The sequence below is a fragment of the Pelmatolapia mariae genome, linkage group LG8 (assembly GCF_036321145.2).
Source record: "Pelmatolapia mariae isolate MD_Pm_ZW linkage group LG8, Pm_UMD_F_2, whole genome shotgun sequence".
Lineage (NCBI taxonomy): Eukaryota > Metazoa > Chordata > Actinopteri > Cichliformes > Cichlidae > Pelmatolapia > Pelmatolapia mariae.
The window spans coordinates 18892156-18911952 of NC_086234.1; the positions used below are offsets into that span (position 1 = coordinate 18892156).

The 19797-nt window shown below is 41.1% G+C and overlaps 1 protein-coding gene across 6 annotated transcripts in view; it reads left to right on the top strand.

The window, feature by feature from the left end:
• The window catches only part of si:ch73-103b11.2 (protein outspread), a 51646-nt gene that overhangs the window by 26308 nt on the left and 5541 nt on the right, over positions 1 to 19797 (top strand). For 2 of the 6 annotated variants that reach the window (XR_010094559.1, XM_063481380.1), the window contains exons 6-17: positions 3286 to 3586; positions 3907 to 4429; positions 5603 to 5741; positions 6576 to 6692; positions 7619 to 7675; positions 7788 to 7856; positions 7966 to 8055; positions 9805 to 9914; positions 10062 to 10100; positions 12401 to 13154; positions 14231 to 14347; positions 15070 to 18777. Coding sequence is in view for 5 of the 6 variants with exons in the window: in XM_063481380.1 (XP_063337450.1) it covers positions 3286 to 3586; positions 3907 to 4429; positions 5603 to 5741; positions 6576 to 6692; positions 7619 to 7675; positions 7788 to 7856; positions 7966 to 8055; positions 9805 to 9914; positions 10062 to 10100; positions 12401 to 13154; positions 14231 to 14347; positions 15070 to 18777 (6024 nt within the window). In the remaining variant the exon portion in view is untranslated. The remainder of the gene's footprint in view (positions 1 to 3285; positions 3587 to 3906; positions 4430 to 5602; positions 5742 to 6575; positions 6693 to 7618; positions 7676 to 7787; positions 7857 to 7965; positions 8056 to 9804; positions 9915 to 10061; positions 10101 to 12400; positions 13155 to 14230; positions 14348 to 15069; positions 18778 to 19797) is intronic. The other 4 variants (XM_063481382.1, XM_063481383.1, XM_063481381.1 and 1 more) reach the window with 4 other exon arrangements.

The following is a 19797-nucleotide window of genomic DNA, read 5'->3' on the forward strand; positions in this document are numbered from 1 at the left end:
GGGTTTTGAACTCCTGTAGTCCTGCCTATTAAACGATCTTTGCAGAGTACATTTAACGGTCTAAAAAGGGTCAAGGTAAGTAATGTGTCTTTCAAGCCCGTCTTACAACGCCTTTCAGAAGCACAATGGGAACAAAAAGCAGTTTTTGCGTCAGAGCAAGTTTTGTATTCCCTGGCAGGTAGAAATAAAAGAATGGTCCAGAGTGAAGATGAAATATAAGAATATAATATAATAAAATTGCACAGACCACCCACCATGGCATACCAGTTTGTCTCCCCCCCCCAAACCCCCCACCCCCACCTCCTGTGTGAGGCCAGGCCAAGTTTGTGGTGCATACAAACAAACGTACAAACTGAACTTCATTGTCTGGTTCCTCTAATGACGGCGCCCCAAATCAGACTGTGACCTTGCTTTGCTTATGCAGACTGGCTCATTTACAGAGAGAGCAGCGACACAGACATGACCTTGACTGCGTCTCGCTGTGACCACCATCAGTTACGTCTGTTTTCATTGTTCTTGTTTCTTTTCTTTGCTGCGAACAGTAACTGTAAGTGTAGGTAACCAAACCTGAAGCTCCTCTTCTCTTCTCATATAATTTTCTCTGAAAGGTTATTCTTGGATTGCTATTCACTTTTGTTCTTTACTTGTTCATTTTGTTGGTAAAATCCACAATTAATTGGTTATTTAATAGTATGGTACCTATAGACTTAAACACTATAGGGAGGCATGGAAGTCAGGCCTACAGCTCTAAATCTACATTGTAAACATTTCACTGGCAAATGTGATCAAATTTATATTGTGCCAATGTGACAAATAACTGGGCTACAGGAGTTCTAGTGACTCAATGGTGAAATGCATGTCAGCCTATAAAACATTCAAGGAAGAATAAGAAATATGGAGAATGCCAGAATTCAAATTTTTAAAAATGAACCGTTACTGTCGCCTAAAGCAGACCCTCAGTTGTCATGCCATATCCTGACCAGCAGTTGTATTCTATTGTGAATCATGAAGAACTTCTTGTTTTATATTTGTATTAAATATATGTGGGAAAATGAATAAAACCAATAAATATAATTAAATAAGAAAGTAAATTGGGGGATTAATGCAAAGGTAAATAAAGAAGAAAAGGCAAGAAAAGTCAATTCATGTAATATTTTAAAGTCAATTTATAATAGTTCTGGTGTGTTTAATGGTATGTAACCAACCAATAAGCTAATGTGGTGGGGAGGAATGCATCTGTCCATCCGTCCAGTTTCCAGGAATCACTCCTCCTCGACTATTGGTCACTTTTTAGCGAAACAAAATTAATTTGTCTTTACGTATGACTGTTGTGAACTGCAGTACAGCAAAACAAATTTACCACTCTCTTTCTGTACTTCACACATTACAATAAACTGTGAATTGTGATGGAGCCGATGAGCTACTAAGTGACTGATCTGGTTAGTTCATCCAGCCAAAGGACTGATGAGCTCTCACCATCCATTCACAAGACTCTCTACTCCTCTTACAATGTTGGTGAGAATTTAATTGGTCTGAATCCAAGGTCTTATTGCTCAAGGTCATGTTTGTTGTTTTAATTAGATTTTAATTCAGTAACAATACAGGGGATGTTTTGTACAGTAATTTTGATGGGCTAATCAGCTTCTACATCATTGACCTTATGGTTATTGATTCAGTCCTTTATTTATTTATTTATTTATTTTTGGCAGTTCGCCATTAACAAAGAGCAGTTTGCTTCATGGTCATTTCACAAGCACAATGCACATGTTTATGGTTTTAAATAGCCGTGATAACCCTTTAAGACAGCACAAACATCTGCAGTCATATTTCATTGGGTCCAAACATATCTGATGTGTGCCTGTGGGCTTCGCTTTTAAATACCGCTGTAGTGGTCAAGGCCACCGCAGAATTAGGCTCGGTAATATGTGAGGATGGTCATGCTTTCGCTGCTTGTTTGCTGGCAGGTTCTATCAGTATCTCTTAGGTTATTCGAGTGGATAAATACCCAGCGTTGTGTCGAGGCTTGAATTTTCCACACCTCTCTGTGTCAGCTCCATACCTCCACCTGAAAGCTCCCCTCCCACTTGTGCATACTTTACTGGAGACATACCTGTGCACAGTCGTATTTGTCTTGTGGGTAGTGCCCTTTAAGACAAGTACATTGAGTACAAAAAAAAAAAAAGATGTCATGTGACGCGTGTGTGTCATTGTAACTGAAAGTAGTCTACATTTTTAGTTCTTCTCCAGTAAAGCCCTTGGCATCTCGTAGTCATGTTTTGTTTCGTATTTATTTTTTTGTTTTGTTTTTGTTTTTTGACTTTAAATAGAAGTCGCAAAAAAAGGGCAGTCCATGAAAATGTTATGTATTGATCATAATGAGCACTAAATAGCAAGCATTAACATCAAGGGCTTTCTGTGATTGGCAGGGTGGAGTAACTCCAAGACAGTGTTTTTCCAATGAGGACATGAATGGGCACCCAGTGAGTTCAGCTTGGCCAAACTTCTTATCCTGCTTCACCTTCAAAAAACCCCCCTAAATTTTAAAACTCTCGTCCCTCTGTCGCTCTAAATTAATTTCAGCATATTTTCAATCACTCCAGGTGAAGGGGGAATGAAAAGGACATGCTTTTAGCCTACCTTTGCGATGCCTAAAGAGCAATTCTTTGCACAGCATCAGCATGTTTGTGGTGATTTGAATAGGCTGGATGAAAGTGGGCTGTTTGAGGGTCGCTTTCTTTAAAAATCTTCCTCTTTCTTGTTATCTCAGTGATTTTGTGCATCTTCTGATCACTGAAGGGATTTTTCTGATTTGGTGAAATCAGATCTTTGAACAGCTTTAATTTTGTTTGCATTTGTTAATCAAATCAAGACGTTCTCGGCCACTTTTAGCCAAGGAAATCTGTTCCGACATCATCCACCTCTGCACACTGTCCTTGTGGGGTGTTTTAGTTTGCTCTCGCTATTCCTCATAAGTACGTGTGTTTGTCTAGCTGTCAGTCCCTTTCTCCCTTTTACTGTTCCACCTTCACTCTTCCAGTAATTTACTAGAAATAAAACTTTTTTTATTGCCTAAATGTTTGATTCATATTAAAAAAAACAAAGCAAAACATGTTAAAGAGGACAATGATTTATCTCTACAAATGCTTACTAATGTGATCAGAACATGATTGGAGTACAATAATCAGGATTTGAGTAACATACATATTCCAATATTTGATTTCTCATTACATTTACATTGTAAATGTTCTTTAATCTCTTTCCTCCTCATATTCCTTTTTTCTGTAGTCTCTCTGTGACCTTACCTGCCAATATATCCTTTCCTCTCCCCACCCACTCCTTCCAACCCCAACCATTACCCAGGAGCCCGGCCCGGCTAAGGTAACAGTGACCAGCAGCAGCAGCGGGGGCAGCATCCCATGCCTACCCAGCAGTATCGCTAGCGCCGAGCGGGTGCCGATGACCCGCGCCACTCTGTGGCAGGAAGAGCCCCGCTGGAGCAGGGCCACCATCCCCTGCAGCCGCAGTGCCTCCTGTCTCAGCCAGCTGGGCCACAGTCAGCCAGACTCCAGTATCACTACTCAAGATGGTGAGAACTTAAAAAAAAAAAAAAAACTCTATGAAACTCACAGCAACTGTATTTACAAGGATGTTCCAAGCAATTTACTAAACTCGTAGGGAAAAAAATAATGCCAGTATATTTTTTTTATTTAGAAAAATAATCTAAATTGAATATGACACGATTGAGCATAATAATTTGTGCATTTAATCATGTTCTTCAATAAACAAAATGAATTTCATGTGCAGCTGGGGAAAAAAGCCCAACTTTCCCAGCAGTAAAATGACAGGAATGCTTTTTTTAGTTTCATAAAGTCTGCAGTGAGCTGGGCTTTTTTTTTTCTCTCCCAGATGGTGGCACTGTGAGCAGTGGACGTAAGGTACGAGTTGAGAGTGGGTACTTCTCCCTGGAGAAGACCAAGTCGGAGCCTTCTCCACAGTCTGCACATCACTCACAGCCACCCCAGCATCTGCCCCTCTCCTCTTCAGCATCTTCCTCCTCTTTAGGAGCTCCCAGTTCCAGGTACAACTCTGAATCAGAACCCCAGACTTCCCCTCATCAACCCTCCCAAGACCCTCTCCCCTCTCCAGGTTCACTTGTCTCCCCAAGCTACTCCACCATCAGCTCTTCTCAGAGCTCTCTGGACTCTGATCCCAGTGGAGCTACATCCACTTGGGAGGGGCACAATGGTGGCGGGGGCGGCCGAGTCGGCCGTTCCGGCAGGGAGTACGCAGCACTGGCAGATGTGCCTCGGGCCCGCAGACTGAGCTACCGAGAAGCTTTCCGCTCAGAGAAGAAGCGCCAAGACCTGAGGGCGCGGACACGGAGCCCCGGGAGAGAGGAGGTGGCTCGGCTGTTTGGGGAGGAGCGCAGGTGAGGATGACAGTTCAGAGCCGTTTTAAGTTTCCCGCTCTTCCTCGTGATAGACCCAATCAGTGCTGAACAAACACAATAACAAATAAGGCAGATGAACTTGTAATAATGATGGCAACATGATTAATAATCATTAATGAGCCACTGATTGTTAGCTAGAATAGAGCATGCTCAGTGTTTATGTGAAGTTCATCCATTGCTGAGGATACCCCACACAGTATTATAGCACCACCCTGTGGCTGCTCTCTCCAAGCATCTGTTGCTGTTGCTGCCTACCCTAGCTTATCAGTGGTTTGCCATTAATGATTACAGGGATTTAAATGCATGTGATGTTTTGGTTTTGTACTGCTCTCTACCTTTTTTGCTCTCGGCTACCTTGCTAGTTTGTTTTGTTGTTTCAATCTTTTCCAGGGGCTTCTGAACAGAGCTTCTCAGAGCTAATGCTCAACCAACCCTTCCACCCTGCCCCAATGCTGTTCCCTGCTGGTCACCGCTGACTCCTGCTTTCTATCATTTCATCCCTGCACTGCCTCGGAGCACACACATGCATAATAAATACTTAATTTCCTGTACATACCATGCATACAACATACTGACAGGTTGGGTTATAGATACGGTTTTGTTTTCTCCAACTTCAATCACTACTTATTTTTCAAATACATATACATTAACAAGTGCAGTGCCTTAAGGTAATGCTGACTGTTGCTGCTTCTCTTTGCAATTTGTTTAATCCTCCATTCTATTCATTTTCCATCTCTCCTAAATTTGATCTAATTATATAACACCATTTTTTATTTTTTATTTTTTATTTTTTCCTAGAAATGTCTCTGGGTGGTTCTATTTGGTAGTATTTGTTATTTTGCATATATTTATGTTGTATTTTCTGTGGAGTAGACTTTGTGTGTGTTTCTAAAATGATGTTTTATTTGTGCTTACTGTAAACCAAAGCCTCTTCTTTCCTTTAAATCATGGATTTTGACTTTGATTTGCTCATGTTTGGTGTCTTTTTAATGCTCTCTGTGACCATTTAATGACACGACCATGATGTGCCATACCGTTATTTTTTTTCTGTATGGTGAAAAAAAAAAAAAAATTATTTTGCTGTTTTTTCTTCTTTTCTTTTTTTTTTTTTTCCAAACTTGAATTTTTGATTGTGATTTTGCTGTCTCCTAGGCGATCTCAAATCATTGAGCGGTTCGAGGATGGTCAGCATGTTGAGCGCATGGAGACAAACGGCTCTGATCCTTCTGCTAACTCCGTGCTGATCCAGAGACAGGGACGCAGCGAGAGACGTTATTTGGCTAATAAACATGTACGCTCTCCTCTGATTAATCCTGAGTAAATCAAACCAGAAAGGTCATACAATACTTACGGTGGCCCTGAGAGGTCAAACACACTCCAGCTTTAGAAAACACCAGCAAGTAGAAAAACACTGGAAAAGCCCCCCAAAAACCCAAAACAAAAGAAATGATAAAAAAGACCACAAAAGCGCTCTCTCTCTCACTCACACACACACACACACACACACACACACACACACACACACGAAACCTAAAAAAAACCATAACAGAAGTGTTTTGGGAGACAATAGCTTGACAGAATAGTTGCGGAAGTGACAAGCTAACCTTCCAGCCGACCCAATCCTTAATCTTGAGAAAAAGTTAAACATTTCATCAAAACTTTTATTAAAAAAACATAACCCAAATTGCTAATGTTACTCAGTCATATGCAAAGGCTAATGTATGACCCACCTGGCACCGGGACACAAACCACAGTAAGAGCAGTAAATTTAGGTCTGAGTAATGAGTAATATCACAAACTAACCACCTCCTATTACCAGCTTTGTCACTTGTGAATATAACTAAATAAATATGTAACTATATATATTTGTTACAATTTCAAACTGTGAGTAATTTCAAACTGAATTTCTGTAATTACAGCAGCTCATCTGCAGTATCATCATGGCTCATCTGGAGCCTCAGCCCACACTTTGGGAATCACGGATGGATTTGTGTGCTTTTGCTGTGTTTTTTCTGTTTGTTGGTGTTTTCTTAAGTTGCAATGCATTTATTCTCTCAGGGCAACCGTACATACTCTAGAATTAAAATGAAATTCTAGTAATTTTTTATACATTTTTTATTTGTAGGAGATGTCACTAGATTCAGCAAAGGACCGTTCAGTTCCTGATGTATCTAGCTCCACTTTGGCCAACTTAAGAAGGGCCAAATCATTGGACCGCAGAGTAACTGAGTCCTCGATGACTGTGAGTGCTGAGAGTACTGCCAAACTGTAAAGCATGATATGTGAAAAAAAATATATAGAAATGTATATTTTTAGATTTGTCAGAGAAAATATTTTCCCACTCCTAAAGGTGTCTCTGTTCAGCAGAGCATCAAGCTTGAGTTTTTTTGTTTTCTTTATATTTTTGCACACAAGTTGCACAAATTGCCACACGTGCAGTTGTTAGACTGGATCTCTTCAGTTTTCAGCTACAAAATTAAAGCGTTCAAGTTACTTAAGGTTGCAGTGGTATCATCTTGAGCTCTGACTCCTACCAGTCTGATCTGCGGTCACTTCAGGGAGGGTAGCAGGGGTGATCCACTCGGTGTGTGACTTGTCTTTCTAGCCAAGCTGCAGCTGCCCAAACCCACCCCCCTCCACTCACTTAAACACACACTCACGTACACAGCACTGCTGCCGCTGCTACTGGCGATTATAAATAGCCTCCACAGAAGCAGTTGCGTGTGTGTCCCTGAGACAGAGGGAAAGAAAGAGATTGTCAACATATGAACTGAAGGCAGTTAGCCATCATAATGACTCTGTGCCAGACTGTGACACCACACCTGATGAAGCTCAACAAAAACAAGGTATTGTTGAGTTAGCGGTGGTCAGGTTTTGGAGGAACGACTTACTTTAGAGTCTATAAACAGCCTTGAGTTTGTGTTTCACGGGAAAGTCTTGCTCCCGCCAGTCAGTCTCTGTAGCTGGAGCCGCTTATTCTTTTTTGAGCTGAGGTGTGGATATGAATGTAAATAAACATAATTATATTGTTATTGCCATGTGATATCAGGGTTAAATAGTCAATGGGTTAAAGGTGTCGTCATGTTTATTCATTTTTAAATTTCTTTTCAGTGATTAAATGATATTCATTACTTAATGATCCATTTCTATGATCTGTCTTAATTACAGCCCGATCTGCTGAACTTTAAAAAAGGATGGATGACAAAGCTATATGAAGATGGAGTGGTAATTTGCTTTCAGTATTATCTGCTTCTCTGCAACATTGAATAAATAACTTGTACAGAAAACTGGTGAATATCCAGTTAATGGGATTTTTTTTTTTTTTTTTGCATTTCAGTGGAAGAAGCACTGGTTTGTCCTGACAGATCAGACTTTGAGGTACTATAAGGATTCAATAGCTGAGGAGGTAAGGCTTGTTACACACTTAATAAAAAAAAATAGTTTTAAAATTGATGAAAAATGACACATTTGTACCTATCGTTGGGTTTTTGTTTTTGTTTTCCTCCCCCTCTCAGGCTTCAGAAATGGACGGCGAGATTGACCTTTCTACGTGCTACGATGTCAAAGAGTTTCCAGTTCAAAGGAATTACGGTTTCCAAATCCTGGTGAGTGTCGAATCTTCGTGTCAGTGTTTATCCCACGTCATTAATCATCAGTAAAGAAGAAGCTTATTGTCCACACAGTTTAGATCCGGTGTCTCCTGCCAGTCTATAAACAGCTTTAGACACCATGTGGTGCAACTTTTGGGTATCAGGTTTTGTCATTTCTCTTCCTGAAACAATTCTTTGTTTGTCATGAAGGATGTCACTTGACTTGTCATCTCTCTGTGAAAGGCTGACATCATAGCGGTCTAAATCTGCCACAGGCGTTGCCAGCCCTGCCGGTGTTTCTGAACCAATGTGGCTTTCATCTGCACAATTAAAAGCCCCGTCCTTGTGAATAATGTCTCATTAGCACTGACAGAAGAAAAACTACACAAATACGAGTCTGTGTGCAGTAGTGTGGACCCTGCTTTAAATGGCGCAGTGCTTTATTCATATAATCTTTTGGGCATTAAACATTTTTAGCGCTTGTTGTTGTTGATGAAATGCTTAGTGGAGGTGTATAGTTGATTGCAGTAGAGTGGTGCCAGTGGGGCTTTTGTTCCTGCTACATGATTTAAGCTCGCTGCTCTAAAGCTGTATCTGAACAGGAGCTACAAGGTCATTTCTTTTGTTTGCAATTGCTTGAAGTAGCTTCCACAGTAATTTTCTGGAGGAAGTCGGAAATAGATTGCTCAAGAGGATTGTGCATTGTTTGGCTGAAAACATCATTGATCTGGTGTTGTGTGCACCACAGGTTAAGGTAGATGGAGCTATTGTCAGTAGTGTTTTTGATTTCAAATCTCACTACTTCACATCATCAGGAGTTTTATTCATAATGTTTTGTAGAAGTTCCTTAGCTTCCACTAGAGGTCTCTGTAAATGGAGTCAGAAGGTTAGTGCTTATAGTGTGCTGCTGTTTAAAAGAAAACCTCTGTTAGGTGAAGGAGGCAAGTCTCATCACAGTGTGTAATTATAGAGGTTTAGATCTAGGTAGCACCTAAATTGATGTCTTGTTTGGTATAAGATTTAATATAATGAGTAATTAGTTACATTTTTATGATCAATTAAAATATGTTTGCATTATGTGGATTGTATGTCCTATGTGTATCCTACCTTCAGTTCATCTACAGTTTTGTCTTTGTTGCTTCAGAAAAAATCCGCATTGCATTTAGTGTAGCAGGTTTGTCTTTGCCTCCACCCTCCGCCAACATCCCCAGCCACCAGTTTCCATAGTTCATAAAAGTAACTCACAATGAACTCACATTTATTACAAAACAACAGCCAGAGAACAACTTTTGCATTTGTGGCAAAAAGGGGCATCTGTCATTACTGTAGAGTTCTAACTATACATTAAGTCGAATGTGTTGCACATTCAGCACAAAGCACCTCTGTTACTTGTTTTATCAGTGCAGATGGTGTTAAAAACTATGGCTAACTGACTCACTTCCTCTCAGCAGTGTGGCGCTTTGATGCTCTGCAGCCATTCAAAGCCAGGACAATGTCGTAGTTTGACAGCATGAGGTGTTAGTTTTGTTTTAAGTAACTTTCCTGTCAAGAAAAACAGAAGTGAGGCTGAGGATCTACTCCTGTCAAAAGCGTTTCTCTGACACTTTTGAAGTGGACATAAGCATCTGTTAAATTGAAAAAATGAGTAATGAAATAAAAAGTGGTTAACAGCAGTTAACTTTATTAAAAGTACTTTTAGAGCATAATTCTTTGAAATGTGTGGCTTCTGAGTGAGTCAGTTAAATGCTCTGCCTCTGTTTTCAGTGTAAAGAAGGAGCGTGCACCCTGTCAGCGATGACCTCTGGAATCCGTCGTAACTGGATTCAGGCGATCATGAAGAACGTGCGACCCACTATCGCCCCCGATGTCACCCGGTAATACCCACTGAGGATTAACCCTCACCACTGGCAGATATAACAGCTGCTTTTTTTGTTTTATTTATCTGAATTCCTATTTCCTCCTCACCTTCTGTTTCCTTCTTTTTCTTCCTCTTCAACCTGTATTTTCAACCTGCTTTCCAGGAAAAACATCCCTCTGAAACTATCGGTTCTGAAGCCCAGGTTGGAGTGCTTGTGTGTAAAATATCCCCCCCACCCCCCAATGTTGATGTTCTTGCTCAGCAATGTCAGCCCTACCGTTTTTGTCATCCAACCATGTGTCATGTGATTATTGAGTAATGTCTCCCAGTTAGTTGTGCTACTGTAGAGACCCACACTGCAATCACATCTACATACTTGAATAATCTGCCCAACACCACAGGCCAGTGTCAGTCATGCCTGTAATGTGACGTTCCACTAACTGTTGGAAATGGTGCCACAACAACACCAAAAGCTCAAAATAACTAAGCTTTGGGCTGAGTATAAATGTCCACCTCAAAACAAGAGCTCACTAACTGCGTAAGCATTTATTTTTGTACTTTTCATAGCAAAGCTGGAGATTATCTTTCACATATCAAATGCTGAAGTTGCACATATGACATGTTATATGTTCTTGAGCTATTTCCCTCTTTGAGAACGCCACACAACACGGTTAAAAAGGATTGTTCCATCAGATCACCCTGCCCTTTAAAGCAGTGCACATTAGTGAGCAGTTTACTGCACACATTCACATTAAGCCACTGTTAAACAGCTAAAGGCAGGAACCCGTCATCAGGCTTACATCAGATCAAGTTGCTTTTAGCCCCACTGTGTGTCTTTATAAATGTTTTTGGTGTTTAATGCTTTGACATGTCTTTTATTGTTTTTAAAATGGGGTATCTGCTGGTCTTCAAAGTTAAAGCAACTTCTTCTTTGTCACTAACAAGACCTACGAATTTTTCACAAAGAAAACCAGACTATTGTTAGTTGCCATTGCTGCTTTCATTTTTGCTAATGGGATGTCAGTAAACGGATTCAGTACTTACTGCGTTCCCTCTTCTGTTACTCTTTATTTTATTCACTTATCTAGCCGATGGACTGATTGGCTTATGCCATGACAAGGTGTCAGTTATCCCTCTATCCAGAATTCACAAGAATAGCTGCTACTTTTAAAATATTGGTCAGATTTTAGTCTAAATCATGATCACCTGCTGAGATTTACCCAAACTTTGCTCAAAGTCAGGATCATATTTGTCATTTTACAAACTGTAGTCAATAAACTTTGGTGCTACTACATCGCTGACTTTCTGGTTTAGTTTTTTTCCTGTTAAAATTATTTATGACACAATGAATTTACAATTGAGGTTAGTTTAACAGAAACTGGATTGTTGTGGCTTTTAGTCCACAACTCATTTCAGTTGTGGTTATATAGCACCAAAACACAACAACAGTTGCCTCAAGGTGCTTTATATTTTAGGGTAAAGACACTACAATAATACAGAGAAAACCCCACAACTAGACAAACCCCTATGAGTAAGCACTTGGCAACAGCGGGAAGGAAAAACTCACTTTTAACAGGAAGAAACCTACAGCAGAAATGGGGTCAGGGGCAGTAACTAAAGAGCTCAATCTAAAAATGTAATTGGGTTTAGGGTGTTTTAACACCTGCTGCGTCCATTTAAATTGAACTCTTGAGCGTTTTTGTTGGTGCAGGTTTGAATACAGTAATCTCAGGTGCGGACCAAGACAACTACAAAAAGACCCAGTTGGAGGAGGTGGTCTCGGTATGATTCCAAACGAACTCCAGATCAGTTCATTTATGGTGTGAACGTGTTCCCACCCCAATCCGAGCCAACTACAAGGTGTACGTTACAAGTTTGAGCTAAAAAAACAACGTCCCGTACCAACGTATGCTTAATGCAGGAAGGTACTGTAGATGTGCAAAGGTCTGTACGGGCTAACGTAAATTCTCAGTTTTCTGACACAGGACCTCCTTTGTGTATCTAGTTTTGTTGTTCCTGCCCCAGACACATTTGGCCAGTAAGCAGACTGAACATTCTCACGACGTTTGTAGTGACACATTTTGGTTTGCTTAGAGTTCACTTAGATTTTTTTTTTCTGCGTGAAAACAAACCCAGTGTTTCATGTGGAAAAGCTACAAGTTTACACATTTGTCGACTGATTCAAACCACAGTAAAAGAACCATAGGTGGGAAAACTCCCTCAGACCTGAATTTAGATCAAATTTTTAAACATGTTTTTATATTTTTGGTGGTTTATTTGTGAATCAGGTAGTTAAATGTCACTGTTTACCTCATTGGGCCCTGCAGAAACCCTGGAATGCACAGTTAATCGAAGCTAGAAAACCTGAAATCTTATGTTGTCGTTTCGTCCAGCAAAGCTTTATGTAACAGCAGCTTGAGCAAATTTGAATACAGAAGTTCATCCAGTTATCTTTGAATTGACTTATATATGTTTTGTTTTTTTGTGCTTTGGTTTGTTCAGATCTCTCCCTGATGAGAAGATAAAATCTCAGGTGATGTTGGACCCATGCCTACAGGTCACCCCTGATCCAAGCCATAGTCCAGAAATCCCCAAGTCTGATGGGCAGAGGCAGCCACCTGGTAACAATGCCTCTGCCCCTGCCTCTGAGCCACGCAAAAGCAGAGTTCGTGAGCGCAGACGAGAGGGCCGCTCAAAAACTTTCGACTGGACTGAGTTCAAAATGGAACAGAAGGAAAAGCCCGTAAAAGAACGAGCAGACACAGTTGACCTCAGCTCATCGTTCTCCACAACCTCCTCCTACTGTTCTGCCTCCTCTTCTCCCTCCTCCTTGGCGTCATCTCCGGTCTCTTCTTCCTCCCTCCAAACCTCATCTGCATCAGCTGCTCACCCACCTTCAATTACAGAAGAAGCAGAAAAGGAGAACGTTAATGGGGGAACTAGCAGTACAGCTCGCACACCAAATACTGTTACTGTAACTGTGATTTCAACGCTAAATGCTACATCACCAGTACAGCAACCAACACCTGGAATCCAAGAGCAAGGAAAGATGGAAGTGGATCACCCTGCTGCCATTAGTCCAGCCAGTGAAGACAAAGGCAGCAGAAGCTCAGATGTTCAGGATGAGATTGAGCAGCGATGGCATCAAGTGGAGACAACACCATTAAGGGAAGAGAAGCAAGTACCGATCAACACTGCCTTAGGAAACTCTGAGAGACTGCCAGCGCATGAGCTTGCTGCTCTACTAGACAAAGAGGTGAGTGTAACCAGCGTGGGTTATATCATTAAGATTTCTCCTCACCCTGAACCTGTTTTTTCCTTCACACTGTTAACGGGTGCTTGCTCATGTCGGGGTTGTCTCATTGTTGGGGTTTTCTGTATTATTGCAGGGTCAATTTAAAGTGCCTTGAGGTGACAGTTGTGATTTGATGCCATATAAATAAAATTAAATAGAGTTTGTTTTTGGACAATTAGACATGTCTAGTTCTTGAGATTTTTTCATTTTCAGATTCAATAGGAAGTTTCATACTGGACACAACATTAAAGTCTCAGCTTTAATTTTACATCAGTACTATGTAGTACTATCTTACCCTACACTTGAAATTTATCCACAGTTTTAGAAGGCTTCAAAAATGACATTTTCTGAGATCTTTGCACTCGTAGACCATCAAAGATGATTGATCAGAGGAAATAATATTTGAATATTTGGCTACTTGCCTGTTTGTTCATGGGGTAGGAATTACTTTTTAGGAGTGGATTTGGTTTTTGCTGAGTCTCTGCATGTTTTAACTTGGTAGTAGCATTTCATGTCTTGGATCGTGCTGCAGTTGCTGTTGTGCCACATTTTATGGCTTGCTGTCACAGAAAACCCCAAATGGCTCAATTATGAGCAGCTACATCAAGATTCATTTTTTCCTGCCTCCATCCATTTGTTAAGCTACTGTGTGTTTTTTATCATAAGCAAATTTGTTTGGTGCAATCAGGCTAATTGAAGGAATTCATTCCAGCCTTGCTTGTTGTTTTACGTGTTGCACTTGGTAATCCACCTGGTGATCAGAAATGCTATACTGTATATGATCTCCTTTATTCCATTAAAAAATATTATAATACTTTGTTTCAAATCACTTTTGTGTGTTTATGCTTGGGGCGCTGTTTTTAAAGTCTCCATTTCATAATTTTTTTTTAATTATACATTGAAAATTGTCAACCTGAAAAGGTAAAAAAATGCTAAACTGTCCAAATGTTTTCAGTTATATATATTTTTTTGGTTATATTTATTTTATAACAACACCCTGTGCTATTTGTTCATTACCTCTTTGCCTCTCTTGACAGTTGGGACAGAAGCAGAAGGAGCTGGACCAACTGCAGAAGCAGAACAACCTCTTAAAGGAGCAACTGGAAAATGCGCTAGTGAGAGAGCAAAGTGCCAGAGAGGGCTATGTACTGCAGGTAACTGCACTCTTTATATATCCTGCAACCTTATTTTTCTTTTAAATTGATGCCACAACATGAATTAACTTAAAGAAATGTTGTGGTAGAGCGGTGTTAAGAATTGCAAAGTATCTACTGTACTAACAGGTGTGTGGGTGCTTATTCTCTGATATTGCTATGCGTGGTTGTGGTTTTCTTAGCATGAGATTTTGACTAACTGTTTTTTGATGGAGTTTCACATCTCATGGGAAAGTAACTGATTTGATCTGATGTGCTTAAGGTAAGAAAGAGGATCAATAAGCCTCACGCTGTGCTTTTTCTCTCTGCATGTGTCCTTTCGCAGCTTGATTTCTGCATGCTTTGTGTTTCTGAATAAAAGTGTGTGATTAATGCCTTTTTTTTTTCTCTTTTTTTTTTTTCATTAAACACATTTAGGTCATACCATGAAATCACATTATGTTTGGTCATTTTGTATTCTTTTAAATCACCATATTGATCACCCATTTAAGTTTTTGGTTAATTGTTTTTTGGGAGGTGTTTGAAGGTGACTTCATCTAAACCTTTCTGTTTTCAAGTGACCTCTGAAAAAGCACAGTAGAAGCTTGAGGGAAAATTTACTTTCCTAAAAAAAAGACAAGTTATTTTCTTCCTGGTTATCCCCGAGATGTGGCTCTCTGTATTTAGTAGAGGGGAAAGTAACGTGATGATATTAATGAAACTATCTCATCAATCTTTTCAAGAGCGCAACACCTCCTACATCTTCACCGCACAGAGTGCCATGGCAACACTTGCACAGGCTTAATCAAGATTTACAGGGTGAACTGGAGTCCCAGAAGCGCAAGCAGGACCTTGCACAGCAACAGATCCGGACATTGAAGAGGAGCTACACCGAAGCCCAGGATGCTGTAGAGCGCCACGAGTCCGATATTCAGGCTTTGCAGTCTAAACTTGCATCTGCAATGGCGGAAATTTTAGCAAGTGAACAGGCTGTGGTCCGGATGCGGAATGAGCTCAGGCTAGAGCAGGAGCGCTCAAAAGAACACGAAGAAGAATACAGTCATAGTGAGGCTACCCTACGAGCCCAGCTGAAGGACAGTGAAGACAGACTCCGTGAAGTAGAAGCCAACCTCCTGGAGAGAAACCAGGCCCTCAGGCAGCTGGAGCGCCAGCAGGCACTGCAGCGAGACCACGTGAGGGAGATACAGAGGTTGCAGGAGAAGCTGCAAGAAGTGACTGCTCGACTAACTGCTACAGAAGAGGGTCAGGCACTGAAAGAAGAGCGCCTTAAGCAGGAACAGCATAGCATGCAAGAGAGTCATGAAAGAGAGAGACAGAATCTGTGCAAAAAATTAGCTGAAGCTGAAACTGCACACAAGGAAGTAGAGGACAGGCTGTTCGAGGCTGAGCAGCAGGTAGAGGCCTTGTTAAGGGGTAGGCGGGCCTCAGGAGGTACAGAATGCAAGCAGGAAATGCTGAAGTTGCAAGAAGAGCTGGCTCAAAAGGCTGACATGGTTGAGTCACTGAAGGAAAGTGTCCGTAGACTAGAAGAAGAAAAAGGACATCTTACGTGTCGTTGTCAGGAACTCATCAACCAGATTGCTGAAGCAGACCGTGAAGTGAACAAGCTTCGCACTCGCCTGGAAACAGAAGAAGCAGATTACTACACCTTGGAGCATTCATATGAGAGGGCTACCCAAGAGTTTCAGAAAATGAGCCAGTTCCTTAGAGAAAAAGAGGAGGAGATCCGGCAGACTAAGGAGATGTACGAGAGACTGATGGAACGCAAGGAGGAGGACCTAAAAGAAGCACTTATTAAAATGACTGCACTTGGCAACAGCTTAGAGGAAACTGAGCTGAAGCTGCAAGCCAAGGAGGAGCTTCTCTGTCAAATGACTCAAAGCCTCTTGGACAAAGTTGAGCCTTGTAATGCTGAGAAGGATCTGCAAGCCAAGCTTGTGGTTGCAGAGGACCGCATTGCAGAGCTGGAGCAGCACCTCAATGCCCTACAGCTGGGGTATGCTAATCTACACATGGAAAGGCAGCAAATCCCAGAACAGAGTGAGGAGGAAAGAACATCACCCTCCTCGTTATCAAACGCAGAGCTTTCTTTAGACAATACATCCACAACAGAGAGCTCCCCAGACGATAAGGAGTCTCAAGCTAAGAGACCAAGGATACGTTTTTCTAGTATTCAGTGTCAAAAATATGTCAATTTCGAGGTCCTGGACACTAGCCAAAAAATGAATCAGAATGTAGCTGAAGACATTGAGTTAACTGAAGGAACAGCTACTCCTGACTTCACAGCCCCACATGCTAATGACCCAGAGAAGTTTATCTCTATCATACATGCTCTTGAAACGAAACTGCTCGCCACAGAAGATAAGCTAAGAAACCTAACACAAAATCTGGATAGGCAACGATCCACCCAAGCAGAGGACTTGTCCGATATGGATTTAAAGATCGGCGAAAAGGATTCTTGCCCAGAGAAAGAAACTAGTGATGCAAGTGGTATACAGAGTAGTGCTGGCATTAAGCATTGTACCAATGCCCTTGTATGTGTGGAAAATGGTCGAGAGAAAGTTAGGGCTATTCTCAGTGGCTCACATGAAACAGATACACAGCTGCACTCATTGTGTGAGATAGAGAAGGATTTGTTCAATGCATCGCTGTACCTTCAACAGGGACAAAAGATGTTGGAAGAGCAATCACCAGCTTTCCATCCAAATCAAACCCCAGAGACTGTAGATAAAGAGGCAATGCACCTCTTTGCCAAAACTTTGTCCTTTGAGGCGATGGTTTTGAACAAGATGGCTTTGTTAATACAAATGTCAAAGTCTGACCTCCTGCAGGCTCTTACTGAGATCTGGGAGGACATTGAGCACATTAAAAGGAGTGACAAAGATTGCTTGGCTGTAGTTTATGCCGATGTCTTGACCAGGAAGCTGATTTTAGAAAGTGGGTTCTGGAAAGAACTTGAGAAAGCAGAGACGGATGTTGCTAAATCCAAAGAGGGTGGTGTATTAGATGATGTAGATGTTGATGCCAAAGTTGCCTTCAACAACTTCATTAAAGCAGAATTAGCCTACTCAATTCAAAATCTTAAGCTTTGCTATGAGGAAAAATTCAGAATACTTAAAAGGGAGCTAGCTGTAGCTCATAAAAACCTCTATGAAAGGGAAATGGCTTTGAAAGCAATTATTGAAGCTTCTAAAAGGCCTGATTTGAAAACTGTCATAAAAGAAGTCAAAAACAACTTTGGATTCAACAAACGAAAGCTGGCGGACATTCACCCTCCCGAGCTTGCTCCGTACATGGAGCAGATCGAAATAGAAGAAGCTAGAGACTTGGCTGAGGAAATCGTAGACAGACACTTGGCTGGTGAAATGCCCTCTTGTGGCATTGACTCTGTTGAATCACTGCAAAATGCTCATGAAAGCCTGGCTAATGAACTTCAAAGACAAGCAGCGATCCTCCACAAGTATGCCCAAGAACTAGAAAGTGGCGAAAGCAATCCCGGACTGTCTAAAATGATCCGATCTCTTCTAGGACACCAAACCTCACATTTTTTCACAAGTACCTCTCTTTGTATGCGTGAAGCCCTCACCCAGGCTCAAGTGGCATATGTGGCATGTAGGTTACGGGCCATGCATGAACAAGATTTGGGCTATTGTAAACAGACCAGTCAAACTATGGATGATCTCGTGCAGCAGCATGCACGCAGTGTCACAGCAATCCAAGAAAAATATGAAGAGTCTTTACAAGAGGAGCGCCGTAACTTCAAGCAAATGGTGGAATCTCTCCAGAAGGAAAATCAGACTCTTAAGAGTGAGATCAGCAAACGTGTGAATCAGCTCTCACAGCAGCAGCAGCAAGTGGTCTTCTTAGAGAAAGAGTTTCAGAAAGAGACGGAAGACCTGAAGCAGAAGCATCAAAGGGAGCTGAGCCGAGCAGAACAAGGCTGTGCCTCAACAGAGCTGGCCCTCATGGAAACAGCAGCTGACAGTCAACGAAAGTTAGAGGTTCTGCTAGCAGACATGGACACAATGGAGGAGAGGCACGAGAGTCATGTGAGGAAACTTGAGGAGCAGTTTGAAATGAGGGTTTGCGAGCTCCAGCATATCCACAAGGACAACATTGAAAAGTTACGTTCAGAGTATGTGGAGAACATTCAGAGTCTCAAAGATCACCAACCTTACGATCAAAACCCTGAGGTCTCACAGCCACCTCCTTATGAGGAGGCTGCTACGCCAATGGAAGAGGAAGAGCAGGGAAAAGGGGATGATGTACAGCACATATCAGAGGTCGACTCCATGGTGGTTCTGAAAGACCGCATTCAAGAACTGGAGACTCAGATGAATAATATGAGGGACGAACTGGAGAACAAACACCTTGAAGGAGATGTGGCCAGCCTGAGAGAGAAATACCAGAGAGACTTTGAAAGCCTCAAGGTTTTTGCTCTTTCATTTTACCATTTTAGTGAATAAACCCTTTTTAAGGGAGAGAGATCAGTAGTTATTATAGCCAAAGAAAAAAAGCTAACTTTGATTCTTTGATTTCTAATCCTCAGTAACTGGTAATTCTAGTAACTGAGGATTAGGAATTGGGAAATGGTGTGATTTGAGATGAGTGAAACATGTTTAAATTGAACAGTTACATCATCTGTGGGCTGTAGCATGATTGTAACTGGAGCTTTAAAGGATGTCCTGAACTCCTAGGTGATAAATCATAACCACTGTGGTAACTGTAGACTGTATATAAAGCATGGAAATAGGCTCTAGGGCAAACCCCTTTGATCTCTAACGAACTGGACCAATGAAACTTCCCTTTCGGTCAGTGTAAAGAAGTTTAACTACACATTTAATATCCCTGAGATATCTTTATATAAGTAAAATAAGCATATTTTCCACAATATGTCTGTTCTTTTACATCATATAGAAAAGCTGCTGTGTTAAAAGAAAGAAATCTTTCAGCACAACTCTTTGGGCTTAAGTTGTAAGAAATAAATGTGTAAAATGACACAAAGTTCTGGTAGCTCTGGTACCCAGACTCCCCTGTAATTGTAAAGCAGAAAGTTTTTAATGTTACAGAAAATTGCGTCTTTATAAAATAGTTGCTTCAGTGTAAAAAAAAAAAAATACAACAAAACAAAAAACAAACATAAATGTCTATAGTAGATGGAGGAGGGAGGATTTTTTTTCTGTCATTTAATTCTTTAGCTATTACTTAATTACTTTGGTATGGTATGAATGGCCAAAGGCAGGCTTTTATCACTGATGAGCTGTGACACTTATGAATATACAGCTAAAAGTCCGAAATATATGTACTCTTTCATATTTTCCAGCCATCCAGTGAGATTGCCGGGCCAATTCTGGCCTTCGGGCCTTATGTTTGACGCTGCTGCTTTAGGTTTTTAAAACTGATGAAGTGTCTTAAATGTGCAATATTTCCAATGAACAGCAGGAGGCGAC